We start from the raw sequence: 21,886 nt of genomic DNA, 5'->3' as shown, positions 1-21,886 counted from the left end.
ACAGTCATGTACTGGGCTGTAGCTCAACGACAATCAACAGCAGAGCCACTGAATACCATACCATACTCTTCAGTGGGATTGCTGTGACCCTTAACCTTATCCGGTGGAGCAGTGATGCCTCTTGGATGATCAGACACGCTGATGACAAACAGCAGAGGCATGGTGCATTACGCTCACTCACATGCACAGACAACCAATGCATGCACGGAGAAATGAACATAGGCACTCATTGACACATTGCATACGCACTCACGCATTAACACTCCTGCATACAAGCGTGCAACCACGTGAATGTATATGGAAGCCCTCACACACTCTCACACAGGCACAGAAACACACACACAGGGTCACACACACACACACACACACACACACACAGGGTCACACACACACACGCACACACACACACACACACACACACACACACACACACACAGAGAAAGAGAGTGGCTTGGCTGCTCTTCTTCCTCTGAGTGTCACACACACTCTTTGGCTGCTGAATGTTTCATGGAGCCCGACCCAAAAATAAACCCTGATACACGCAGCATTTTCCTGCTGCCTCCACGGCTCCTTGCACACCACTGACACGGAACACACTCTCACACACACACACGCACACACACACACACACACACACACACACACACCACACACACCACACACACACACACACACCTCACACACACACACACCACACACACACACACTCACACACACACACACACACACACACTCACACACACACACACACACACTGTAACTGACACGCTGCACAGACAAGCCACTGACACACCATCTTACTGTAAACACACAGTACAGCAGTACAGTCACACAGAAAAGAGCGCCTCAACACAGAGCCTCTGTGGCTATTAAAGAAGAAGATGAAGACTACTCTAGCCTTGTCAAGACAACAGACTGATGAAGAATACTCTAGCCTTGTCAAGACAACAGACTGATGAAGAATACTCTAGCCTTGTCAAGACAACAGACCAGCCAGTCCTGACACAGGGCAAAGGAAATCCAAACCCAGGGATAACCTGCTAATTCCACTCCTGCTTTCCCTAAAGGGTCGGTTGCACTGTGCACAAACTGCTAACCTGCTCGCAGGCTGCTCTGCGATGTTTACTTCACAGGTATTTGATGGCATCGGTTTGTGTGCAAACTGGCATGAGCACTCTTTTGTGAGCATGTGTGTGTGATGGCGCGTGCCCGCGAGTCTATGTGTGTGTGTGTGTGTGAGTGTGTTTGGCTGAACAAAGGCTGTAGCCACACTGGGGATTATACTACTGTTCTGCCTCTCCTGACTCTGCAAGCATTTAAAAAATAGCTCTGACGCTGTTCACTCTCCAAACCCCTTCCCACTCCCTCTTCCTCCTCTCTCTCTCTCTCTCTCTCTCTCTCTCTCTCTCCCTCTCCCTCTCCCTTCTCTCACTGGAGCACTCACTGACCCCTGCTCTCTTTCTCTCTGTCTCTCTCTCTTTTTCACTCACTCACTCACTGTCCCACTGCGTTGTTGTTTTTTTCTTCTCAACCCCAACCTGCCCTTGGCTTCATCATCTTTCACTGGAATCTGCAGTAACCAAGGTCACTCACTGCACACTGCACACATGAACAGTCACTTAAATGACATGAGACCTACAGTGCATTCATTCTCTCTCTCTCTCTCTCTCTCTCTCTCCCTCTTCCTTTCTCTCTCTCTCTCTCTCTCTCTCCCTCTTCCTTTCTCTCTCCTTTTCTCTCCCTGCCTCCATCTCTTGAACAAACAAATGAGCAAGTTTATACATAGATTTAGGGCATTCCATCCCTATGCGTCTTTGTTTACATGGAGGTGATGGTATCAGCCTTGGGACAATCTGGCATTCATCCAAATATAATAAGCGTAAAACCACAGCCAATACATACATATAGCTTCATCTCCAGATAAAGTGGCTGGAGCATCAAACTACCCCAGAGGAGCAACAATAAAGGATGGCTTCTTGAGGTTGAGTGTGTGTGTCTGCATGTTCAGCCTGTCTGTCTGTCTGTCCGTGTCTGTATGGGCATAGTGTTTCCACACACACACACGCACACACATACACATACATACACACACACACACACACACACACACACACACACACATTAAAGGACTAGGCACTTACACCTGTTTCCCAAAGGATCTCTGTGATAAATTCCTGGCCTCATTCTATGCCTGTGTGTGTGTGTGTGTGTGTGTGTGTGTAGATGGGTTGGATGGTGAGCTTTCTTTGCTGTCACAGTTCATAACTCTGCACATGGTGCGCTGAAATGGCTATGGTTCCCACAATGGATGAAAATGAAACGTTTCGGTGTGTGTGTGTGTGTGTTTGCATGTGAAACTGTGTGTTTGTATATGTAGCTGCAGAAGTTGGAGGATTGGGAAGCGTGAACAAGGGGGGAATGAGGACAAGATGAGAGGAAGGATTAGCTGGCAACAACAACAACAACAACATCAATCACACAGACACACACACACAGATACACACACACAAAAAACACACACACACACACACACACACACAAAACAAGTACAAAATCATACAAAGGTCCTTACACCCTCACAGTAATACCTCAAAATTGCTTTAAAGCCAGTCCCTTCTACAGAGCTTTGATAGACCTGTCTTTTGGTAGCAGTTTATCTCTGCATGAACAGACACGTGCACAATGAAGACCGTGCTCACATGAGCAGCCACCCGGTTTTTAGAGGAAAATAAGTCAGATGCTGAAGGACCCGTCCTCTCCCATGCTAGCCCAGTGGGAGTGACCCAGTGACCTTATGGTGAGACTGCAGAACCACGACTCCAGCTCGAGAGCAGAGGCCAAAATATCCTGCAGGCATCGTAGAAGCGCACGCCCACATTCAGACAAGTAGACATATCCACAACGTATGTATATCTAGGTCAAACATTACAAATTCTTTGTATTTCTATAACAAAGTATTTGTGTAGCCATAACGTTACTAATTCTTCTTGTAAGGACACTTAAAATGGTAATAAGCATGAACATGTATTGTTGCAGTAGCATTCTCAGTGTGAGTATTGTCAACACAGTCTTTGGTAATACACAAATTCACTAAAGAATATATAGTCATACTGTCAGAAATGCCAAGTTCTCATATAAAATCAAAAAGTAAAAAGAGTAAAGCAAACCCAAACTCCATGACTAGGAGCGTTGTCTTCTGAAATGAAGGCAGCAGCCACAAATGGAACCGATGAAAAGAAAAGAAGTACGGTGAAAGTGTCATAAATGTAAATAAATGTTACATTTTGTAAGCATTAGCTGTTCTGTCCAAAAAAAATAGCAAAGAGTGTGTGAAGCTAGTTCTAAATGATTCCTCTCCTCACCAAAAAGAATGGTGACTTTTTGCCTCTCCTGGTGTCTTCCCTGTGACAGAACAGAACACTGGCCCACATGGTGTTCTTCCCTGTGACAGAACAGAACACTGCGCCACATGGTGTCTTCCCTGTGACAGAACAGAACACTGGCCCACATGGTGTTCTTCCCTGTGACAGAACACTGGGCCACATGGTGTTCTTTTCTGTGACAGAACACTGGGCCACATGGTGTTCTTCCCTGTGACAGAACAGAACACTGGCCCACATGGTGTTCTTCCCTGTGACAGAACAGAACACTGGCCCACATGGTGTTCTTCCCTGTGACAGAACAGAACACTGGGCCACATGGTGTTCTTCCCTGTGACAGAACAGAACACTGGGCCACATGGTGTTCTTCCCTGTGACAGAACAGAACACTGGGCCACATGGTGTTCTTCCCTGTGACAGAACAGAACACTGGCCCACATGGTGTTCTTCCCTGTGACAGAACAGAACACTGGCCCACATGGTGTTCTTCCCTGTGACAGAACAGAACACTGGGCCACATGGTGTTCTTCCCTGTGACAGAACACTGGCCCACATGGTGTTCTTCCCTGTGACAGAACAGAACACTGGGCCACATGGTGTTCTTCCCTGTGACAGAACAGAACACTGGGCCACATGGTGTTCTTCCCTGTGACAGAACAGAACACTGGGCCACATTATGTTCTGGTCCAGCGGAGGAGGAATGCTGGGCTAGGGCTGGTTTTGTTCTTCATGTTTTCCCTTCCCTCGTCCCCTTTAGTCTGTGGTGTATGATTCATGTTCCATTAAATCAACTCTCTGAAACATTTATGCTTCTTGTCTGTTCTCCCTCGATCACTGGCCTCCGATGCTTCACTCGCTATTTTCTGTTTTCATTTTTTTTTGATCTGCTGTTGCTGAGCAGGGTGCATCCATCCTTCCCTCCATCCCTCTCTCTCTCTCTCTCTCTCACTCCCTCTTTCTATCCTTCTCACACTCTTCTCTGCTCACTCTCTTGTGCACTAGCCCCTCCAGCTCTGTGTCTTATGTCTTGCTCTTGGTCTCGCCCCGCTCTCTCCTCTCCTCGCCCCTGTGTTTTTTTAATCTAGTAACACCCACTGGTTTTAACTCAAGACCAGTGAATGAAAAGCATGGAGTTGCCTGAATGTGTTTGTGTGTGTGTTTGTGTGTCTCTACCAATCTTCACCACTACGCTAACATAACATCACAAAACAAAACTGTTTCAACAGGCAATATCTCTATTTTAGGGCCCATTAACCTAGTTAGGACAGTAATATTGGACATCATGTTGACGTAAATGGAGATGCTGCTTCATTATGACTCTGCTTTGACTCTTGATGTTGACAAAATGGATGTGGAAATCCTGATGCTTCGCCACACACGCCCTTAAAATGTAATCTACTCAAGAATTGGGGATAAGTCCGGATTCAATTTTGGGCCCTCCTCCACCAACCAGGCCTGCTTTGCGGATTCAGATTTGAGTGGCATTAGTAAAAGCTAAATAAAGAAATAGCCGTCTGTACACAGAATAAATCATTTCAAGGGGCAATGGTGTCATCAAATTGGTTAATGGAGAAGCCGAAACCATATAGACAATTGAGCTCAATCTGCCTCATATAGCATAGTGGTAACTATATTTCCAACACAACATAAGATCAGGTTGGTGGGTAAAGGAGTCTCCGCTACTCATGCATGGAGCAGCACCCTGCCACGGTGAGTTTGAGACGTCACCACATGTTAATGCACCTGCTCTGGTTCTCTAACCTAGAAAAAGAGCAGTATGCCTTAACATCTCCTCTGCTCGTCCAGCGAGTCCCTCTTTTTATCACATGCTGGGAGCTAAACAAGGCACTGAATGATGTGCCGTTCAAATGCACATGCCAAGGCGAAATTCAATTTGGGGTAACCAGGAAATCCACAGGCTTTCAGTGAGGATCAGCCAAACAGGCAGACTATATCCTGGCCAAAGAGATGAGCATATGCCACATCTGCCAGACACTCATCAGTCTCTCTGCTGCCTGTTTGTTCTATAAACACAGTCTCCCCTACAGCAGCACCTTCTTGACATCTCTCTCTCTCTCTCTCTCTCTCTCTCTCTCTCCATCTCTCTCATTCTCTCTCTCTCTCCATCTCTCTCATTCTCTCTCTCTCTCTCCCTCTCTCCATCTCTCTCATTCTCTCTCTCTCTCTCCCTCTCTCCATCTCTCTCATTCTCTCATTCTCTCTCTCTCTCTCCATCTCTCTCATTCTCTCTCTCTCTCTCGCTCTCTCCATCTCTCTCATTCTCTCTCTCTCTCTCCCTCTCTCCATCTCTCTCAATTTCTGGTTCATCCCTTGTCTGTCAAGCTTATTTCACAATCTCCCAATCTTTCAATCAGTATATTCATGGTTTTATGCCTATGCATATTCCCACTGGTGGAATGAATCTCTCCTTATTAGGAATATACTGTGGAGTGTAACATCACCCACCTCTCTCTCTGTACCTATATATCTATGTATTTCTCCCCCCCCTGTCCCTGTCTATCTATCTGTGCATCGCTTTATCTCTGACACCAATTATGATTGAAATAAATTGATTTCTGTGTTGCATACTGGCCTTTGCCCTTCCTTCCAGCTTTCTGCATAAACAATGTTAGACACACAGACAGACAGACAGACAGACAGACAGCCAGACATGGAGGAAAAAAGGAGGATCGGCTGCATGCTTTTTCATTTACCACTAGGAGCCACCACTGACAATTCTCAATCACCAATGAACTTCAATTCCAGCTATGAAGGGTAATATTGATCCCAATGTGAACTATTACATGTATTAACTGGTGAAAAATATAAATACAAAAGCTATAACACATAGCATGAGGTAAATAGTGTGTCTGTATGGGGGAGTTATAATAACATACAGTAGGCTCAAATAGACAGATAGAATACTTGAGGAACTGAATTTAATTTTTTAAATACACACACTGACACAATCGCAGCACAGCGAGTGTTGGCTATTCATTTGACATAGAAACCTTAAACGACCCATAATTCCCTCCTGGATGTTTTGTTGGCTTGGTGGCTTGGAGCTAATGCTAGCCTGGTCCCAGACAAGGTGGGGCCAAACTCTCATGACTGCAGCTCCACATGTAACTGCATTTCTGTGTACCGCCGTCGCGGCCTCTCAGGAAGAAAGAATTCTCAGTCATATCCTACGTTTGGTATATTGTTGATATCCCACATGGGGAGTTTCGCTATTATTTCGCTAAGTGGAGGGAGTGGAAGAAATCAGACTATCGGCGTCATTCCGTTCAGCAATAGCGTCTGGGATTTCGTCTGCATCACAAACACTACTGCTGAGGTTTCAGCCACAGTGCCGCGCGTACACGCTTGCACCCTCACACACACACACACACACACTCAGGCCTATACACAGACGTATAGATGAACCACGCCCCCTCATCCTTTATTACTATCAAACAGTAGTGATGGCTCACAAGTGGCCGGATTTATGTATACGGCCACACATAGGAGCATATCATTTATATCATTTTGTTTAAATGTAGCCAATGTGTAAAATCTAAGTGCTTAAAATAATGTATCTATCCCTTTAAACAGCCTGACGGTCACTGATGGCAGCAATACTTTTTGGAATGTCAACACTCACGTCTGTCATTTGTCGTATCAGATAGACACACTGACATGGAAACAAGTTATTTTTTTCACAGTCATCTGGCAACACGGCCTCAAAACATTTCAGTATATCCTTGTGGTTACAACCGTCCCTTAATATCCCTCTTTACGCCAACTACAAACATGCGCGGCAGCTGAAGCGTTGGCTACTGCACCTGACAATTCTGCACGAGAAGCGCTGTGTGTTCCTAAAATGGTCTCACACCCAATACAGAACACATCCCATGGATTGTTCCCTTCTGTGACTATTTCAAAGTAATTACAAAAACTGGGGGAAATGTATGGTAATATCAACAGATCGTTACACCCAATTATATCTATGAGAAAACGGCCAGGCTTCATAATCTCAAGTCAGCTGACAGTTGTTATTTTCCACTGAAATATTTACGACTAGTCACGACTGAGCTAAACACACGGCCTTAAGAAGAGAGTCTATTTATCATGATGATCGCTATAATAACATGATGACAGTCAACTAATGCTGGCAAAGAAAATCACATGTATACAACCGCATTTTGCCCTCTGCTCAACACTCAATGCTACGGAACATGCACAACAGTTCCTAGGTGGCATATTGTATTGCCATCTTCTCATAGTTACGGCAACCTCAATACACACAAATCAATATTATAGAATAGGCTATCAGATTTCACCACAAGATTCCGAAAGGGGAAACGTTTCTATCAGTGTCTGAAATACCTTGGTGTAGGGAATAAAAACACATTAGTGCTTAGAATGAGACATTAACTTACATAAACGATGCTTGACGCAGAGGCAAGTGCTGATTTTCCGTAATAAGATCAGACAACAACAAAACTACTCCGGGTTGTTGATGACATTGCTGTCCTCGAAGAAGAAAGGATAGGAAATGCTTATTTCCCCAGATGTATTAAAATGACAAATGAGATGCTGTCGTCTGTGGAAAACATCAGAGAGATGTCTGCTGCCTTTTTGTAAACAACGTCTCCATCCCATTCACCGACTGAGCATTAGAAGCCCGGTAACTGATCAGTCAGATTTCCATGGTGCAGTTTATTGCGACGTTGCAAGAAGTCCTAATCAAAACCGGCGATGAGATCCATTCAGAAATGAACTATATGGTCAGGATGTTCCTCGTACCTGTTTTCATTTGAGCGTTATTCACCAGGCGTGAAATATTCTCAAGCTCTTACCTATAATGAATGTCTTTTCTATTGGAGCATGTCATGTTATTTTTCACTGACGTTAATGATAAAACTCCAGTTCTTCCATGAAAATAGTTGCTGTTATGAAGGCAGATGCGGTAGAGCAGCTTGAGCAGATTCCATTCTGATATGCGTCTCGCTCAGTCGGAGTGACGTTGTATCATATTGCTGTTTTTGTAGCGGTCGACATTTTCTATCCGCCATACTAAATATGTATTTTGAAAACGTCGTGTCCCCTCCCTCTACATTTTACAGGCCGGTTGTATCTCCGTCTCTCCATCAACTGTCTCAGCAACAGAATTTACAATATTGTCGGCGTTCTATGTGCAGACGTAAGCAGGCTGTCAGCGTGCAGAGCACCACACACGGTTGGAAGCTGTGGCCGCGCCAGCCCCCTCACCTCCTCTCTCATTCTAACAAATATACTGTAGTGTACATAGCAACACAGCGACACGCCTCTAGATTCTCAAGTACTAATGTTTTGTTTTGACGCACTGGCTCACGCTTGCCGTGTTCTCCATATGAACTCGAAACTGTCATCCGCTATATCGTTACGTTCTTATGAAAATGAGACCCCAAAGCTCAACCACAACGTCAGACTTGGCTTGCGCATCACAGCGTGTTTGTATTCTAGTAGCCTACTTGGTTTGATTGGACTTCTGTCCGTCTATTGGACGTCGATTCAATATTCTTTCTTCTGCAATAAACATAGAATGTTTTCAGGTGCTAGGCTATTTGATCATGCAGGCAGGTGAGAGCCCTGCTATGAACCAATTGCATCTCTCGGATCATATTTTGGTTTTCAAAAGCATATATGCATGCATGTATATGCATGTTCACTCATTATCACAGAGAAAGAACAGCTTTTTTGAGCTGTAACCAGGCGGACAATTCACAAGAAAGTTCAGCTCTGCTAAGAGTTGGCAAGAAATAATTGGTAGAAAATGAATGGGTCAGTTGTGCTCGTTGGTTTTTGCATATCTCATTAAAACAACAACAAGTGGTAGTACACAGCATACATGTGGTGTACATAATATATATACAAACATCATATGGTATATACATGATAGATACAAAAACAGTTTAGTGGGTAGACAGTGTGCTCGTAGGGTTACTGTTACAAGGATAAGTAGAGTAGGAACAGAAAAATATGTCGGTGGTGGCAGTTATATATATTATTGCATATAAATGCTAGCATATAGTATGGAGTAGAATAAGTGAGTGGCAGTACGGTGGTGATGGGTGCATGCGGGCCGAGGGTTTCTACAAGTATATCGGGTGGAGAGACTACAGCAGCGTCCCACAGCGAAGATAGTCTATAGGAGAGGAAGAAAGAGACAGAGTGAGTTGGTAGAGTTCGTCTGTCAATATGCGTAGTAGATGAGGAGCAATGTTTCCAAACAGTGGCGGCTCGTGAAGAAATTCTCAGGGGCGGCAATTTTTTTTATAGTGATTAAGGCGACCCATTCAGTAGGTACATTAAGTTAGCTGATTAACTCATACAGCAATACCTTCATGTCCACTATTGGCAGCACACAACAGTAATATGTCCCCTCTTGCTACATAGCTAGAGTAGCAAGTTACAGGTGGAAAGCTATGGAAGAAAGTTGCATCCAGGAGCCTTCATAAGCAAACATGATGTGGCTCTGTCATGGAAAAAGGTGTCCGGGTGCCAAAAGGGGTCCGGGTGATGTAATATTGGCTTCGAACGACTCTTGAGTAGGGTTGGGTACCGAGAACCGGTACCAATATGGAACCGGTTCCAATACAACCGGTACCTACCCGGACCGAAATGCAACGCAGATTTCGGTGCTTCATTTCGGTGCCTGAGCCAATTGAACACGGTCGCTAGGCAGATTCTGTGGGGCACATGTAAAACTGCCCCAGCTCCCAATGTAAACTTTGTCCTGTGTCGCTCACGCTCATTGGTGTTTTCATAGCAACAGTCTTATGACAGTGAAGAGCAGGCAAGCACAAACAAAACTAGCCATCAACCTTTTAACAGAGAAAATACCGAAAGGTAAACGGTCAAAAGTGTGGCTGTATTTCGCACAAAAAGATTCAAACAACGCAACGTGCAGCAAATGCAACAAAATAATTGCGTGAAAAGAGGGGAGAGAAGGCAAGTGTCAACGGCAGATCAGCAACCGAAGACTGAGAAATATACGGAGATGACAGCTAAACTACCAACGGTAGTATCTTAAAGGGGCAGTACACATTTTCTCGTACTCAGTGTGTTCAAGTAACAAGATTAACTATAAACAAGATAGAAAAGATAGGTATAAACAAATCATAAAATGGTGAAATTTCATGAAATAAATGCAAACAAAATAATACATTTTTGACTCCAAAGGCAAATATGCTCATATTTTTGCAAAAGAAGTTTAAAGCTGTTTGTATTTATTTATATTTATTTAAGTATACTATAAACTGTTGTTTACAGTTAATATAATGTTCATAGTTTGAAGTTAAAAAGTTTGAAGCTGTAGTTGGAAGCCGAGTGTTTTGTATGTATTTATATTTATAATATACTTTAACAGTTAATATATTGTTCAATTTGAAGAAAAAAAATTGCCTTGGCAATAAAAAAAGCCTTGCTGAAGTATTGAAGCTGTAGTGTGTGTACAGAGTGTGTGTGTGTGTGTTTTGTATTTATTTGTATTTATTTAAGTATAGTCTAAACTTTTGTTAACAGTTCATATATTATTTAAGTTTTAAGTTAAAAAGTGTTTTCTATTTATTTATATATATATAATCTACTTTAAACAGTTCATATATTTGGCAATAAAAAAAGCCTTTCTTAAATGTCGTCAATCGTAATTTTAATTTTTTTTTTTTATAAAAGTATCGGTTCCGGCACCGTTTAGGCACCGGTATCGTTTTAAAAGTATCGGTTATGTACCGGTATCGGATAAAAACCAAACGATACCCATCCCTACTCTTGAGTGACAGTTGCTATACCAACACTAGCATTACGTCACCGGACACTTTTTTGGAAGTGACAGACTTGCGCTGCGTTAAATACCTCAATAACGCAATTTACCCCAGAGCATCTCCCATTATACTTCTCTACCTGAGACCAGCTTGCCTGTATTTGACCTGCCATAAACCAAGCAAAACAACCATGTGCTTGATGTTTGACTGTGTTAGGAAAGTTGTTGACTCGCTAGTTAGTTATAGTATCAAAGTAATCAAATTTCAGGTTCGCGCTATCATCTTGTTAGCGATTAGCAATTCCTTTGTTGTGTTGCTCTAAGAAAGTCCTTAATGTGTTGTGATATTTAGACATATCTGACGGCACCCACAATTACATTTTTACAAAACAGGGAATTATTTGCAGCACCTTTAACTGTAGAGCACAACGAAGTAATTGCTAATCGCTAACGAGATGCTAGCGGCGAAACCTGTTGAAATTTGCTACAGGATACCTGCAAGGCAGGTGTAGCTAAAACTACAGCTTAGTCTCTTAATATTGTGCCTAAAAGGACACTATGTAACTTTTTAGTCGCTTAATATTGGCTGCCAGTCTCCTGTAAGTAAGCACTTAGGTTTAGCCACTAGCATCTCGTTGGCGATTAGCAATTCCCCCGTTGTGCAACAATCTTAAGCGACTAAAAAGTAGCTGATGTCTTTCGAACGACTTGAGACTCACTGACTGATAGCCAAAAGGCGTCTGGGTTACGTATTGTCCGTTTAGGCACAATATTAAGCGATTAAAAAGTAGCTGATGGCTTTCGAACGACTCTTGAGACTCACTGACTGATAGCCAAAAGGGGTCCAGATTACGTACTGTCCGGGTTACGTAATGCTAGTGTTGGTATAGCAACTGTCACTCAAGAGTCGTTCGAAAGCCATTGTGACGTCGCCCGGACCCCTTTTCGCAGCCGGTCACCTTTTTCCATGACAGCTCCACATTAAATGATCCCACTTTTTCATTATCCACGTGTCTCAAATGTTGTATGATGTAACATAGCTTAACAGGACACATGATATGTCCAGTAACAACATAAATAAGGGGTAACATAAGTCAAAACCAACAATATTTATTGACTGATCTTGAAAGTATTGGCTTACAAAAGCAAAATAAGTCATCACATAAAAAAATATTCAGTGTTAGTGCAAGAAGCGAACTGTGAAACACACTGTGAAACCTATGAAAAGTGACAGTGATATATGAACTACAGACCGCGTTAGCCACTTCACGACCGCGAGTTTCTTTCGTTCCAATTCTTGGATGTAGGATTTCCCCCCCTTTGTAGAAACCTGTTTAATGGATATATTTGGTCTAGGAAGTCCTAATTGTTTTGTTGTCAATGTATCTTCATTAGTATGCCGACTAAAAAGGCGTTTCTGTCACAGAGTTATTGCACTGAACAGAAGCCATCTTGACAGAATAAGCCTCTGTCGAGCTGTATGACGTTCGTATAGGCTTTTACGTCCATTACTTATGACACGACATGGAGGGGCGAGCCCTCCCGGAAGCCATAGAGAATGCATTGAGAGCTCTGTTTTGTAAAAAAAAAAAAAGGGATTTAACATGGGAGTCAATGGGAGAGGTCTGGGGCGATTTTCATTTCGCCCCAAATCGCACCGAAGGGGCGGGGCCATTTGAAGCACGACTTTAGACTGACTGAATGACTGTTACCTGATTCGCCAATGACATAGAGGCAGATCAGACGGTCTAGTGGTAGAATCTGACAGAAAAAAAAATATTACATTTAAATTTACATGTCGTCATTTACGCGACTTACAAGGATATTGCGTTATACATCAGGAGGTTTTATGGACAAGCCGCGCCTGTTTCCAAATCCATCAACATTTCGATCATGCTATAAGAGAGACACCATTTTTGATAGGTGACATCAATTTGATAAACAGATAAGGAGATATGTTTAGGTAGGCAATTAACAGTAGTTAATATGGCCACTTTATCAGTAATATAGGTATTAGCAGGAGTGGGAGAGAGAAAGGCTGCGTGGCCAGGTGTATGAGAATTTTATTAGCATTTAGTTTTGTTTTGTTATGTTTAGTTATGGTTGGCTGATATTGTGCGTGCGGATTTTAGTTAGGATGGCAGGATACACAACTGGCTGGTGACAGCTGCAACACGCATCGTGTGCTGTACCCTGGATCCGTAAAGGCCCTCCTTCACGGTACAACTTGCGCTGTCTGTACAAAGTACAACGACAACGTTGTTTTGAAAAGTGCGGAAACGTCACACTCTTAGGCTTAGAAAGCATTCACGAAGAGCGTCACGGCATTACAGAGTCATCAGCTCAATTAAACCTACACGATCGAGATAATTCAGGTAATGTCTTTTAAAATGATGCACAGGCTGTAGGCTACTGAAATGCAAGGGTTACTCTAAGTTTAGGACAGATTGTCATTAAACCGTATGTCATTTTAAAGAAGCATGGTGTGTAAAAGGAGTGATCATATTAAATAGTAGGTTACCTTTTAAAGAAGGGTTTGTTTGATTTTGTTGTTGTATTGTTATGTATTGTTATTTTAAAAATCACTGTAACGAATGCCACGTTTAATCAAGAAACTCAATGTCCCTAGTGACACAACCCAAGCAATAAATAAGATTCTAAGCATGGGATTACTTTATCAATATGATAACAGACTAGGGCATGGTGCAAGTGATACTGATTTGAGCTTGGTAGTATTGAGTTGAAAGAGCATAGCATATGTCAAATATTATATGGGATGTGTCCGTCATTCATATATGTTTGTAATGAAATGTATTCAATCAGTAGATAACCACAATGATTATTTTGACACACACACTCTCACTCTCTCTCTCTCTCTCTCTCTCTCTCTCTCTCTCTCTCTCAACGGGTAGCAAAAAATGGAGAAAAAATCATCTTGGAAAGGGTTTATAGAGTCCATCAGCGTCATGCAGTTCATATTTACATTCCTCTTCTTGGGTGAGAGCTTTCTTTACATAAAGACATTTGTTCTGTCATCATTCAGTACAAATACACATAGTACCACTGAACTGGTAAGTGAGCCAGGTTGGGTATGGCAGACCAATGCCTGTGTAATGTTTTTACCAGATGCCACTGCAAAAAATCTATGTTACCCTCTCTGCATAATTCATTAGACAAAGTGTGTCTACAGATAGACAAAGTTGCGATGGGGTACGCAGCCATAATCTTTGCGGTTAATTTAGTCACTGTTGGTCATTTATGATTAATCCTCTGCATGTTCTTTTTCTGTGCAGGAGTGCTGTGTGTTGTGTTGATGGTATATCTCATGTTTACCTCCCTCTGGATTCTCCCAACACTGTACTTGTCCTGGCAAATCATGGACTGGCATACACCAGAAAGAGGTACAGCTCCAAGTACATGATACATTTATTTTAATCAAAATGTTCTGGAGGGCATGAGTTTCCCTCCAAGTTTTCATCAAACAATTTTTGGGGCATTGAAGTCAGTTTTATACGTTTCTGCATATTCAACTGCAATTTTCTCTACGGACTGTAGGGGGCAGAAAAAGTGCATTTGTGCGAAACTGGCAAATATGGAAACACGCGAAAGATTATTTCCCTGTGAAGGTAATGAGGAATATTGTCTTCACATATGTAGTTAAATATTACTGGTTATATTTTCAGCGATAGCAATAAATAATCATTCACAACAACGGTCATGATATTGTAAATACTATTCAGATTTTTTTTTTTAAAACCAACCCTCTCCCTTTTTTAGTTGGTGAAGACAGCTGAACTAAGCCCAAGTAAGAACTACATCCTGGGATGCCACCCCCATGGGATCATGAGTTTTGGAGCTGCTGTCTGTTTCACTACAGAGGGCTGTGGTTTCAGCGAGGTTTTCCCAGGAGTGCGCTCCTGGCTGGCTACCTTGGCAGGGCATTTCCGGATACCGCTGTTCAGGGAGTACATCATGCGTATAGGTCAGCAGGGTTAAGGAGTGCTGGGGAAGGGGGGGGTCATTTACTGATCCAAGTCATGTAATTCGGAAAATATTTATTAAACAAATGTTTTTGTGGATATTAGCAGTAGAATATCGACATGTGTTTATATTTTTATAGGGTTTTTTTGGCCTAAGTTTGACATGATCAGTGATGATTGCATTTTTATGGACAGCATTGTTGGGGTCAATTGTAACCTCAGTCCTTAAAATCTTTTGTAGTTATCAACAGTGTATACGATTTGTAGTTTCTGTTTAGTTTAGTTATTGTTGTCAATAGCACCGTTGCTGGTATAATTGGAGACATTACGTTTGGAGTTTAAATGTTTTTTGTGTAACTGGCGTTACAGGCGTTATTCCAGTGAGTAAGAAGTGTATTGAGCACCTGCTGACCAGGAGTGGGGTAGGGAATGCGGTGGTCATCATCACCGGGGGTGCAGAAGAGTCCCTCTTCTCCTCCCCAGGAGTCAACACTGTAGTCATGAAGAACAGGAAGGGCTTTGTCAAGCTGGCACTTGAGAACGGGTGAGTCACAGTTTTGTCTGTAAAAAAAGTCAGTGTAGTGCCTGAGTTGTGAGATGTGGTTTCATGCCCTGTGTCCCCTGTACTGAACCCCTCAGAGCTGACCTGGTGCCAGTGTACTCGTTTGGGGAGACCGACACCTACAGGCAGGTGGTGCTGTCCGAGGGCAGCCTGGGTCGCAAGGTCCAGGTCATCTTCAAACAGGTCGTGGGCTTCGCCCCGTGCCTCTTCAAGGGGGAGCGCTGGTTCCTGATGCCCTACCGGAGTCCTATCACCACCGTCGGTCAGTGCCAGTGATGCCAACGCTTCTTCAGTCTTCTCTCTTGCTGCAGCTGGTCACTACCAACATCCATAACGCAGCTGTTTTTGGTGTATATAAGTTGGTAGAAACAGTTAAACATGTTGGTAGAGAAAGTTACAGAGCAAAGTTTCTGTACACTATGGTTAAGGTATAGATCAAATTACTTGGTCATGCAATGTCAAGCAAAAAGGAAACACACCGGATGAGGCCACTTTTTCTTTCTGAAAGTCCTAATCTTGAGATACATCAGCAAAAACAGTTTCTGAATGTTCCTGACAGCCTTGCACGGGTGCAGGAAGAATGGGGTAAATATGTCTTTCTTTTTAATTAATAACCACTTTCTCTTTGAACCTTTTAGTGGGAAGTCCCATCACAGTGCCCAAGGCACCATCTCCCACTCAGGAACAGGTGGATCACTACCACCAACTGTACATTGAGGCCTTGACCACACTTTTTCACAAGCACAAGACCAGCTGTGGCCTGGCTGACACGCACCAGATCTGCATCATCTAGATAATTCCAGAATGAGGCTGAGATCCAAGTCAAAGACATTCCCAAAGAGTGCCAGTTTTAGCATGCAAGGGTGATTGATTATTTATGTCATTATGTTGAAATGGTATGTAATAATGTTGTTTATGTGTTCCGTCAAATTGTACAAAATGTTAAAGATTACTAATATAGCCTATGCTTCCAATTGCAGTCTTTTCGGACTTTGGATTAATTTAAAGTCGATGCTTATATTTATTGCTATGTACTGGTTATGCATTGCTCTTTATTAATGTATGTGTGGTCGATAGCTTCATAAATAGCTTCTGTCAAAGAAATCCAGGAATATTGACGGGTTTTTGACGCAATTATTCATGGCTATAGGATGTATAGGCTATTGTGCTTTTTGATAATCTTGGAATTACAAGTGTTAGAGTTCGGCAGGAAAGGACCCAATCGCAGACCAGATGCAAGACAGTTCAGGGATTATTCACAAAAAGGTTTAACGTAAAGATCCAAAAAGTGAACACATAAAAGATCCGGGCAAAAACTATAATAATAATACAAATAAAAAAAAGACAGAAGATCCCAACTCAGGAATCCACAGGGCACGGCAAAAAACATGGAAGCACGGCAGAGAAGGAATACGGGCAAGGATACAGACAAACAGGACAGACTCTCTCATCAAGATTTACGAACCAAAACGGGACAAAGGACAGACTGATCCGTAATATCAGAAGGGGGAAACAGGTGAACTAAACCAGGGGAATTAACAAGACACAGGAGAAACCAATCAGTCAAACAAACAGGGTGATTAACAATGCAGGTGTGGTAGGTGACGAAAAAAAGTGGCAAAGTGGCAGAGGGCAGGTGGGGGGGTGTTCAGCACAAAAACAGAAAACACATGGCATGACAAAACAAACACAAGAAGCACATGACAAAATAAACAAACACAAGAATCACATGGTGGGAACAAGGAAACACAAAAACGGACAGAGCACAATCCTGACACAAGGAGGCATGCACTCTGGGAACAAAGTGGTCTTGGTGGGCAATAGGGGACAACTAATTCCTAAAAGGGAGTTTGGAGCCAAGTTGTTTAGGGCTTTGCATGTAGGAACGAGTACTTTGAAATCAATTCTACATTTGTCAGGGAGCCAATGCGGAGAGGCAAGTACCGGTTAAGATATGTTCATATTTTTTAGTTCTAGAGAGTGTGCGAGCAGCAGCGTGCTGTATAAACTGGAGGCTTGTTGCTACATCCGGACAGGAGGGCATTGCATTAATCTAGTCGCGACGTAATAAAATCATGGATTCGTTTTTTGCATCTTGGAGGGATAGGACTTTTCTAATTTTAGCAATATTGCGTAGATGAAGTATTATGTCTTTGAGATCTGTTTTATGTGTGAGTCAAGTAAGAGTACTTAGTTGATAGTTACACCAAGGTTTTTGATGCTAGTATTGGGTGTTAATGCGATGCCATCGAGTGTGGGTAGATGGCTAGATTGTGTCATTCTCAATTGATTGGGGCCTATAAGCATAACTTTAGTTTTATCCGAGTTTAGGAGCAGGAAGTTGTTAGCCATCCAATATTTTAAATCAAAGTCCAAAGTACAACGACGACGTTGTTTTAGAAGCTTGGACTTGTAGAAAGCATTCACGAAGAGTTTCACGGCATTACAGACGCATCAGCTCAATTAAACCTACACGACCGAGATAATTCAGGTAATGTCTTTTAAAATGGTGCACAGGCTGTAGGCTACTGAAATTCAAGTTTAGGACAGATTGTCATTAAACCGTATGTCATTTTATAGAAGCATGGTGTGTAAAACGAGTGATCATATGAAATAGTAGGTTACCTTTTGAACAGGGTTTTGTTTGATTTGGTTGTTGTATTGTTATGTAATGCTATTTTAAAAAATCACTGTAACGAATGCCAAGCTTAATCATGTAACTCAATGTCCCTAGTGACACAACCACTGGCAATAAATCAGATTCTAAGCATGGGATTGCTTCATCAATATGATAACAGACTAGGGCATGGTGCAAGTGATACTGATTTGAGCTTGGTAGTATTGAGTAAGAAGAGCATAGGATATGTCAAATATTATATGGGATGTGTCCAACATTCATATATGTTTGTAATGAAATGTATTCAATCAGTAGATAACCACAATGATTATATTGACACACACTCTCTCTCTCTCTCTCTCTCTCTCTCAACAGGTAGCAAAACATGGAGAAAAAATCATCTTGGAAAGAGTTTTTAGAGTCCATCAGTGTCATACAGTTCATATTTACATTCCTCTTAATGGGTGAGAGCTTTCTTTACATAAATACATTTGTTCTGTCATCATTCAGTATATTCAGCACAAATACACACAGTACCACTGAACTGGTAAGTGATCCAGGTTGGGTAATGTTTGTAATGTTTTTACCAGCTGCCACTGCAAAAATCTATGTTACCCTCTCTGCATAATTCATTAGACAAAGTGTGTCTAAAGATAGACAAAGTTGCGATGGGGTACGCAGCCATAATCTTTGCGGTTAATTTTGTCACTGTTGGTCATTTATGATTAATCCTCTACATGTTCTTTTTCTGTGCAGGAGTGCTGTGTCTTTTGTTGATGGTATATCTCATGTTTACCTCCCTCTGGATTCTCCCAATACTGTACTTGTCCTGGCAAATCTTTGACTGGGATACACCAGAAAGAGGTGCAGCTCCACGTACATGATACAAAAAAAAAATCGAAATGTTCTGGAGGGCGTGATTTCCCTCCAAGTTTTCATCAAACTATTTTTGGGGCATTTAAGTCAGTTTTATACGTTTCTGCATATTCAACTGCAATTTTATCTACGGACTATAGGGGGCAGAAGAAGTGAATTTGTGCGAAACTGGCAAGTATGGAAACATGCGAAAGATTATTTCCCTGTGAAGGTAATGAGGAATATTGTCTTTTCATATGTGGTTAAATATGACTGCTCATACTTTCAGCAATAGCAATTAATAATCATTCACAACAACGGTCATGATATTGTAAATATTATTCAGATAATAGTATTGTCAAATGTTTTTTTTTTTTTTTTTTTTAAACGAACCCTCTCCCTTTTTTAGTTGGTGAAGACAGCTGAACTAAACCCAAGTAAGAACTACATCCTGGGATGCCACCCCCATGGGATATTGAGTTTTGGAGGTGGTTTCTGTTTCAATACAGAGGGCTGTGGTTTCACAGAGGTTTTCCCAGGAGTGCGCCCCTGCCTGGCCGTCTTGGGAGGACTCTTCCGGATACCGCTGTTCAGGGATTACCTCATGAGTACAGGTCAGCAGGCTTAAGGAGTGTTGGGGAAGGGGGGGTCATTTACTGATCCAAGTCATGTAACTTGGAAAATATTCGTTAAACAAATGTTTTTGTGGATATAAGCAGTAGAATATGGATTTGTGTTTATATTTTAAGATATTTTTTGTAGATATCAACAGTGTATACGGTTTGTAGTTTCTGTTTAGTTTAGATATTTTTGTCTTGTCACATAAAAAAAATTCAGATTCAATAGCATTCAGTTGCTGGTATAATTGGGGGACATTATGTTTGGAGTTTAACACGTCACTCGTGTTACTGGAATTACAGGCCTTATTCCAGTAAGTAAGAGGAGTATTGAGCACCTGCTGACCAGGAGTGGGGTAGGGAATGCGGTGGTCATCATCACCGGTGGTGCAGAAGAGTCCCTCTTCTCCTCCCCAGGAGTCAACACTGTAGTCATGAAGAACAGGAAGGGCTTTGTCAAGCTGGCACTTGAGAACGGGTGAGTCACAGATACCACTGAAAGAGTTGCGTTCTGTAAAAAAAGTCAGTGTAGTGCCTGAGTTGTGAGATGTGGTTTCATGCCCTGTGTCCCCGTTACTGAACCCCTCAGAACTGACCTGGTGCCAGTGTACTCGTTTGGGGAGACCGACACCTACAGGCAGGTGGTGCTGTCCGAGGGCAGCCTGGGTCGCAAGGTCCAGGTCATCTTCAAACAGGTCGTGGGCTTCGCCCCGTGCCTCTTCAAGGGGGAGCGCTGGTTCCTGATGCCCTACCGGAGTCCTATCACCACCGTCGGTCAGTGCCAGTGATGCCAACGATTCTTTAGTCTTCTCTCTTGCTGCAGCTGGTCACTACCTACATCCATAACGCAGCTGTTTTTGGTGTATATAAGTTGGTAGAAACAGTTAAACATGTTGGTAGAGACAGTTACAGAGCAAAGTTTCTGTACACTATGGTTACTGTCCAGTACACCTTACATGTTCAAGGTATAGATCAAATGAACTGGTCATGCAATGTCAAGCGAAAAGGAAACACACCGGATGAGGCCACTTTTTCTTTCTGAAAGTCCTAAGCTTGAGATACATCAGCAAAATCAGTTTCTGACTGTTCCGGACAGCCTTGCACTGGTGCAGGAAGAATGGGGTAAATATGTCTCTTTTTAATTAATAACCACTTTCTCTTTCTCTTTAAACCTTTTAGTGGGAAGTCCCATCACAGTGCCCAAGGCGCCATCTCCCACTCAGGAACAGGTGGATCACTACCACCAACTGTACATTGAGGCCTTGACCACACTTTTTCACAAGCACAAGACCAGCTGTGGCCTGGCTGAAACGCACCAGATCTGCATCATCTAGATCATTCCAGAATGAGGCTGAGATCCAAGTCAAAGACATTCCCAAAGAGTGCCAGTTTTAGCATGCAAGGGTGATTGATTATTTATGTCATTATGTTGAAATGGTATGTAATAATGTTGTTTATGTGTTCCGTCAAATTGTACAAAATGTTAAAGATTACTAATATAGCCTATGCTTCCAATTGCAGTCTTTTCGGATTTTGGATTAATTTAAAGTCGATGCTTATATTTATTGCTATGTACTGGTTATGCATTGCTCTTTTATTAATGTATGTGTGGTCGATAGCTTCATAAATAGCTTTTGTCAAAGAAATCCAGGAATATTGACGGGTTTTTGACGCAATTATTCATGGCTATAGGATGTATAGGCTATTGTGCTTTTTGATAATCTTGGAATTACAAGTGTTAGAGTTCGGCAGGAAAGGACCCAATCGCAGACCAGATGCAAGACAGTTCAGGGATTATTCACAAAAAGGTTTAACGGAAAGATCCAAAAAGTGAACACATAAAAGATCCGGGCAAAAACTATAATAATAATAATAATAATAATAAAAATTAAAAAAAGACAGAAGATCCCAACTCAGGAATCCACAGGGCACGGCAAAAAACATGGAAGCACGGCAGAGAAGGAATACGGGCAAGGATACAGACAAACAGGACAGACTCTCTCATCAAGATTTACGAACCAAAACGGGACAAAGGACAGACTGATCCGTAATATCAGAAGGGGGAAACAGGTGAACTAAACCAGGGGAA

General features: G+C 42.3%; 3 protein-coding genes and 1 long non-coding RNA gene across 6 annotated transcripts in view; 2 read left to right on the top strand and 2 right to left on the bottom strand.

Moving 5' to 3' along the window:
- The window catches only part of LOC105906580 (neuronal tyrosine-phosphorylated phosphoinositide-3-kinase adapter 1), a 28,715-nt gene extending 19,636 nt beyond the window's left edge, over positions 1–9,079 (bottom strand). The window contains exon 1 of the mRNA XM_042708509.1: positions 7,802–9,079. The gene's annotated coding sequence lies outside the window, so the exon portion shown is untranslated. The remainder of the gene's footprint in view (positions 1–7,801) is intronic.
- A 4,334-nt stretch (positions 9,080–13,413) lies between these two features.
- Positions 13,414–16,668, top strand: LOC105906582 (diacylglycerol O-acyltransferase 2-like). 2 transcript variants are annotated; one of them, XM_012834762.3, is made up of 8 exons: positions 13,414–13,541; positions 14,079–14,163; positions 14,460–14,567; positions 14,722–14,792; positions 14,944–15,148; positions 15,516–15,690; positions 15,786–15,970; positions 16,347–16,668. In XM_012834762.3, the coding sequence occupies exons 2-8, from the start codon at positions 14,085–14,087 to the stop codon at positions 16,499–16,501; spliced, it is 978 nt and encodes a 325-aa protein (XP_012690216.2). In that variant the 5' UTR covers positions 13,414–13,541; positions 14,079–14,084; the 3' UTR covers positions 16,502–16,668. The 2 variants fall into 2 exon arrangements, with proteins under 2 accessions (XP_012690216.2, XP_031428367.1); XM_031572507.2 differs by having other exon boundaries at positions 13,423–13,541; positions 14,944–14,971.
- Positions 14,920–16,261, bottom strand: LOC122133116. Its single transcript, XR_006152551.1, has 2 exons — positions 16,188–16,261; positions 14,920–16,047 (listed from the first exon to the last, which is right to left on the bottom strand). It is a non-coding gene; the product is annotated as an uncharacterized LOC122133116 (long non-coding RNA).
- A 1,412-nt stretch (positions 16,669–18,080) lies between the features above and the next one.
- On the top strand, positions 18,081–21,443 carry LOC105906645 (diacylglycerol O-acyltransferase 2-like). Of its 2 annotated transcripts, XM_031572503.2 has the most exons (8): positions 18,081–18,199; positions 18,701–18,789; positions 19,082–19,189; positions 19,342–19,412; positions 19,590–19,794; positions 20,101–20,275; positions 20,387–20,571; positions 20,977–21,443. In XM_031572503.2, the coding sequence occupies exons 2-8, from the start codon at positions 18,711–18,713 to the stop codon at positions 21,129–21,131; spliced, it is 978 nt and encodes a 325-aa protein (XP_031428363.1). In that variant the 5' UTR covers positions 18,081–18,199; positions 18,701–18,710; the 3' UTR covers positions 21,132–21,443. The 2 variants fall into 2 exon arrangements, with proteins under 2 accessions (XP_031428363.1, XP_042564507.1); XM_042708573.1 differs by lacking the exons at positions 18,081–18,199; positions 18,701–18,789 and adding an exon at positions 18,849–18,872.
- The last annotated feature ends 443 nt before the right edge of the window (positions 21,444–21,886 follow it).

This window comes from Clupea harengus, chromosome 8 (genome assembly GCF_900700415.2).
Source record: "Clupea harengus chromosome 8, Ch_v2.0.2, whole genome shotgun sequence".
NCBI lineage: Eukaryota > Metazoa > Chordata > Actinopteri > Clupeiformes > Clupeidae > Clupea > Clupea harengus.
Note: the sequence above shows the minus strand (reverse complement) of the source record. Positions and strands in the feature narration are given on the sequence as shown.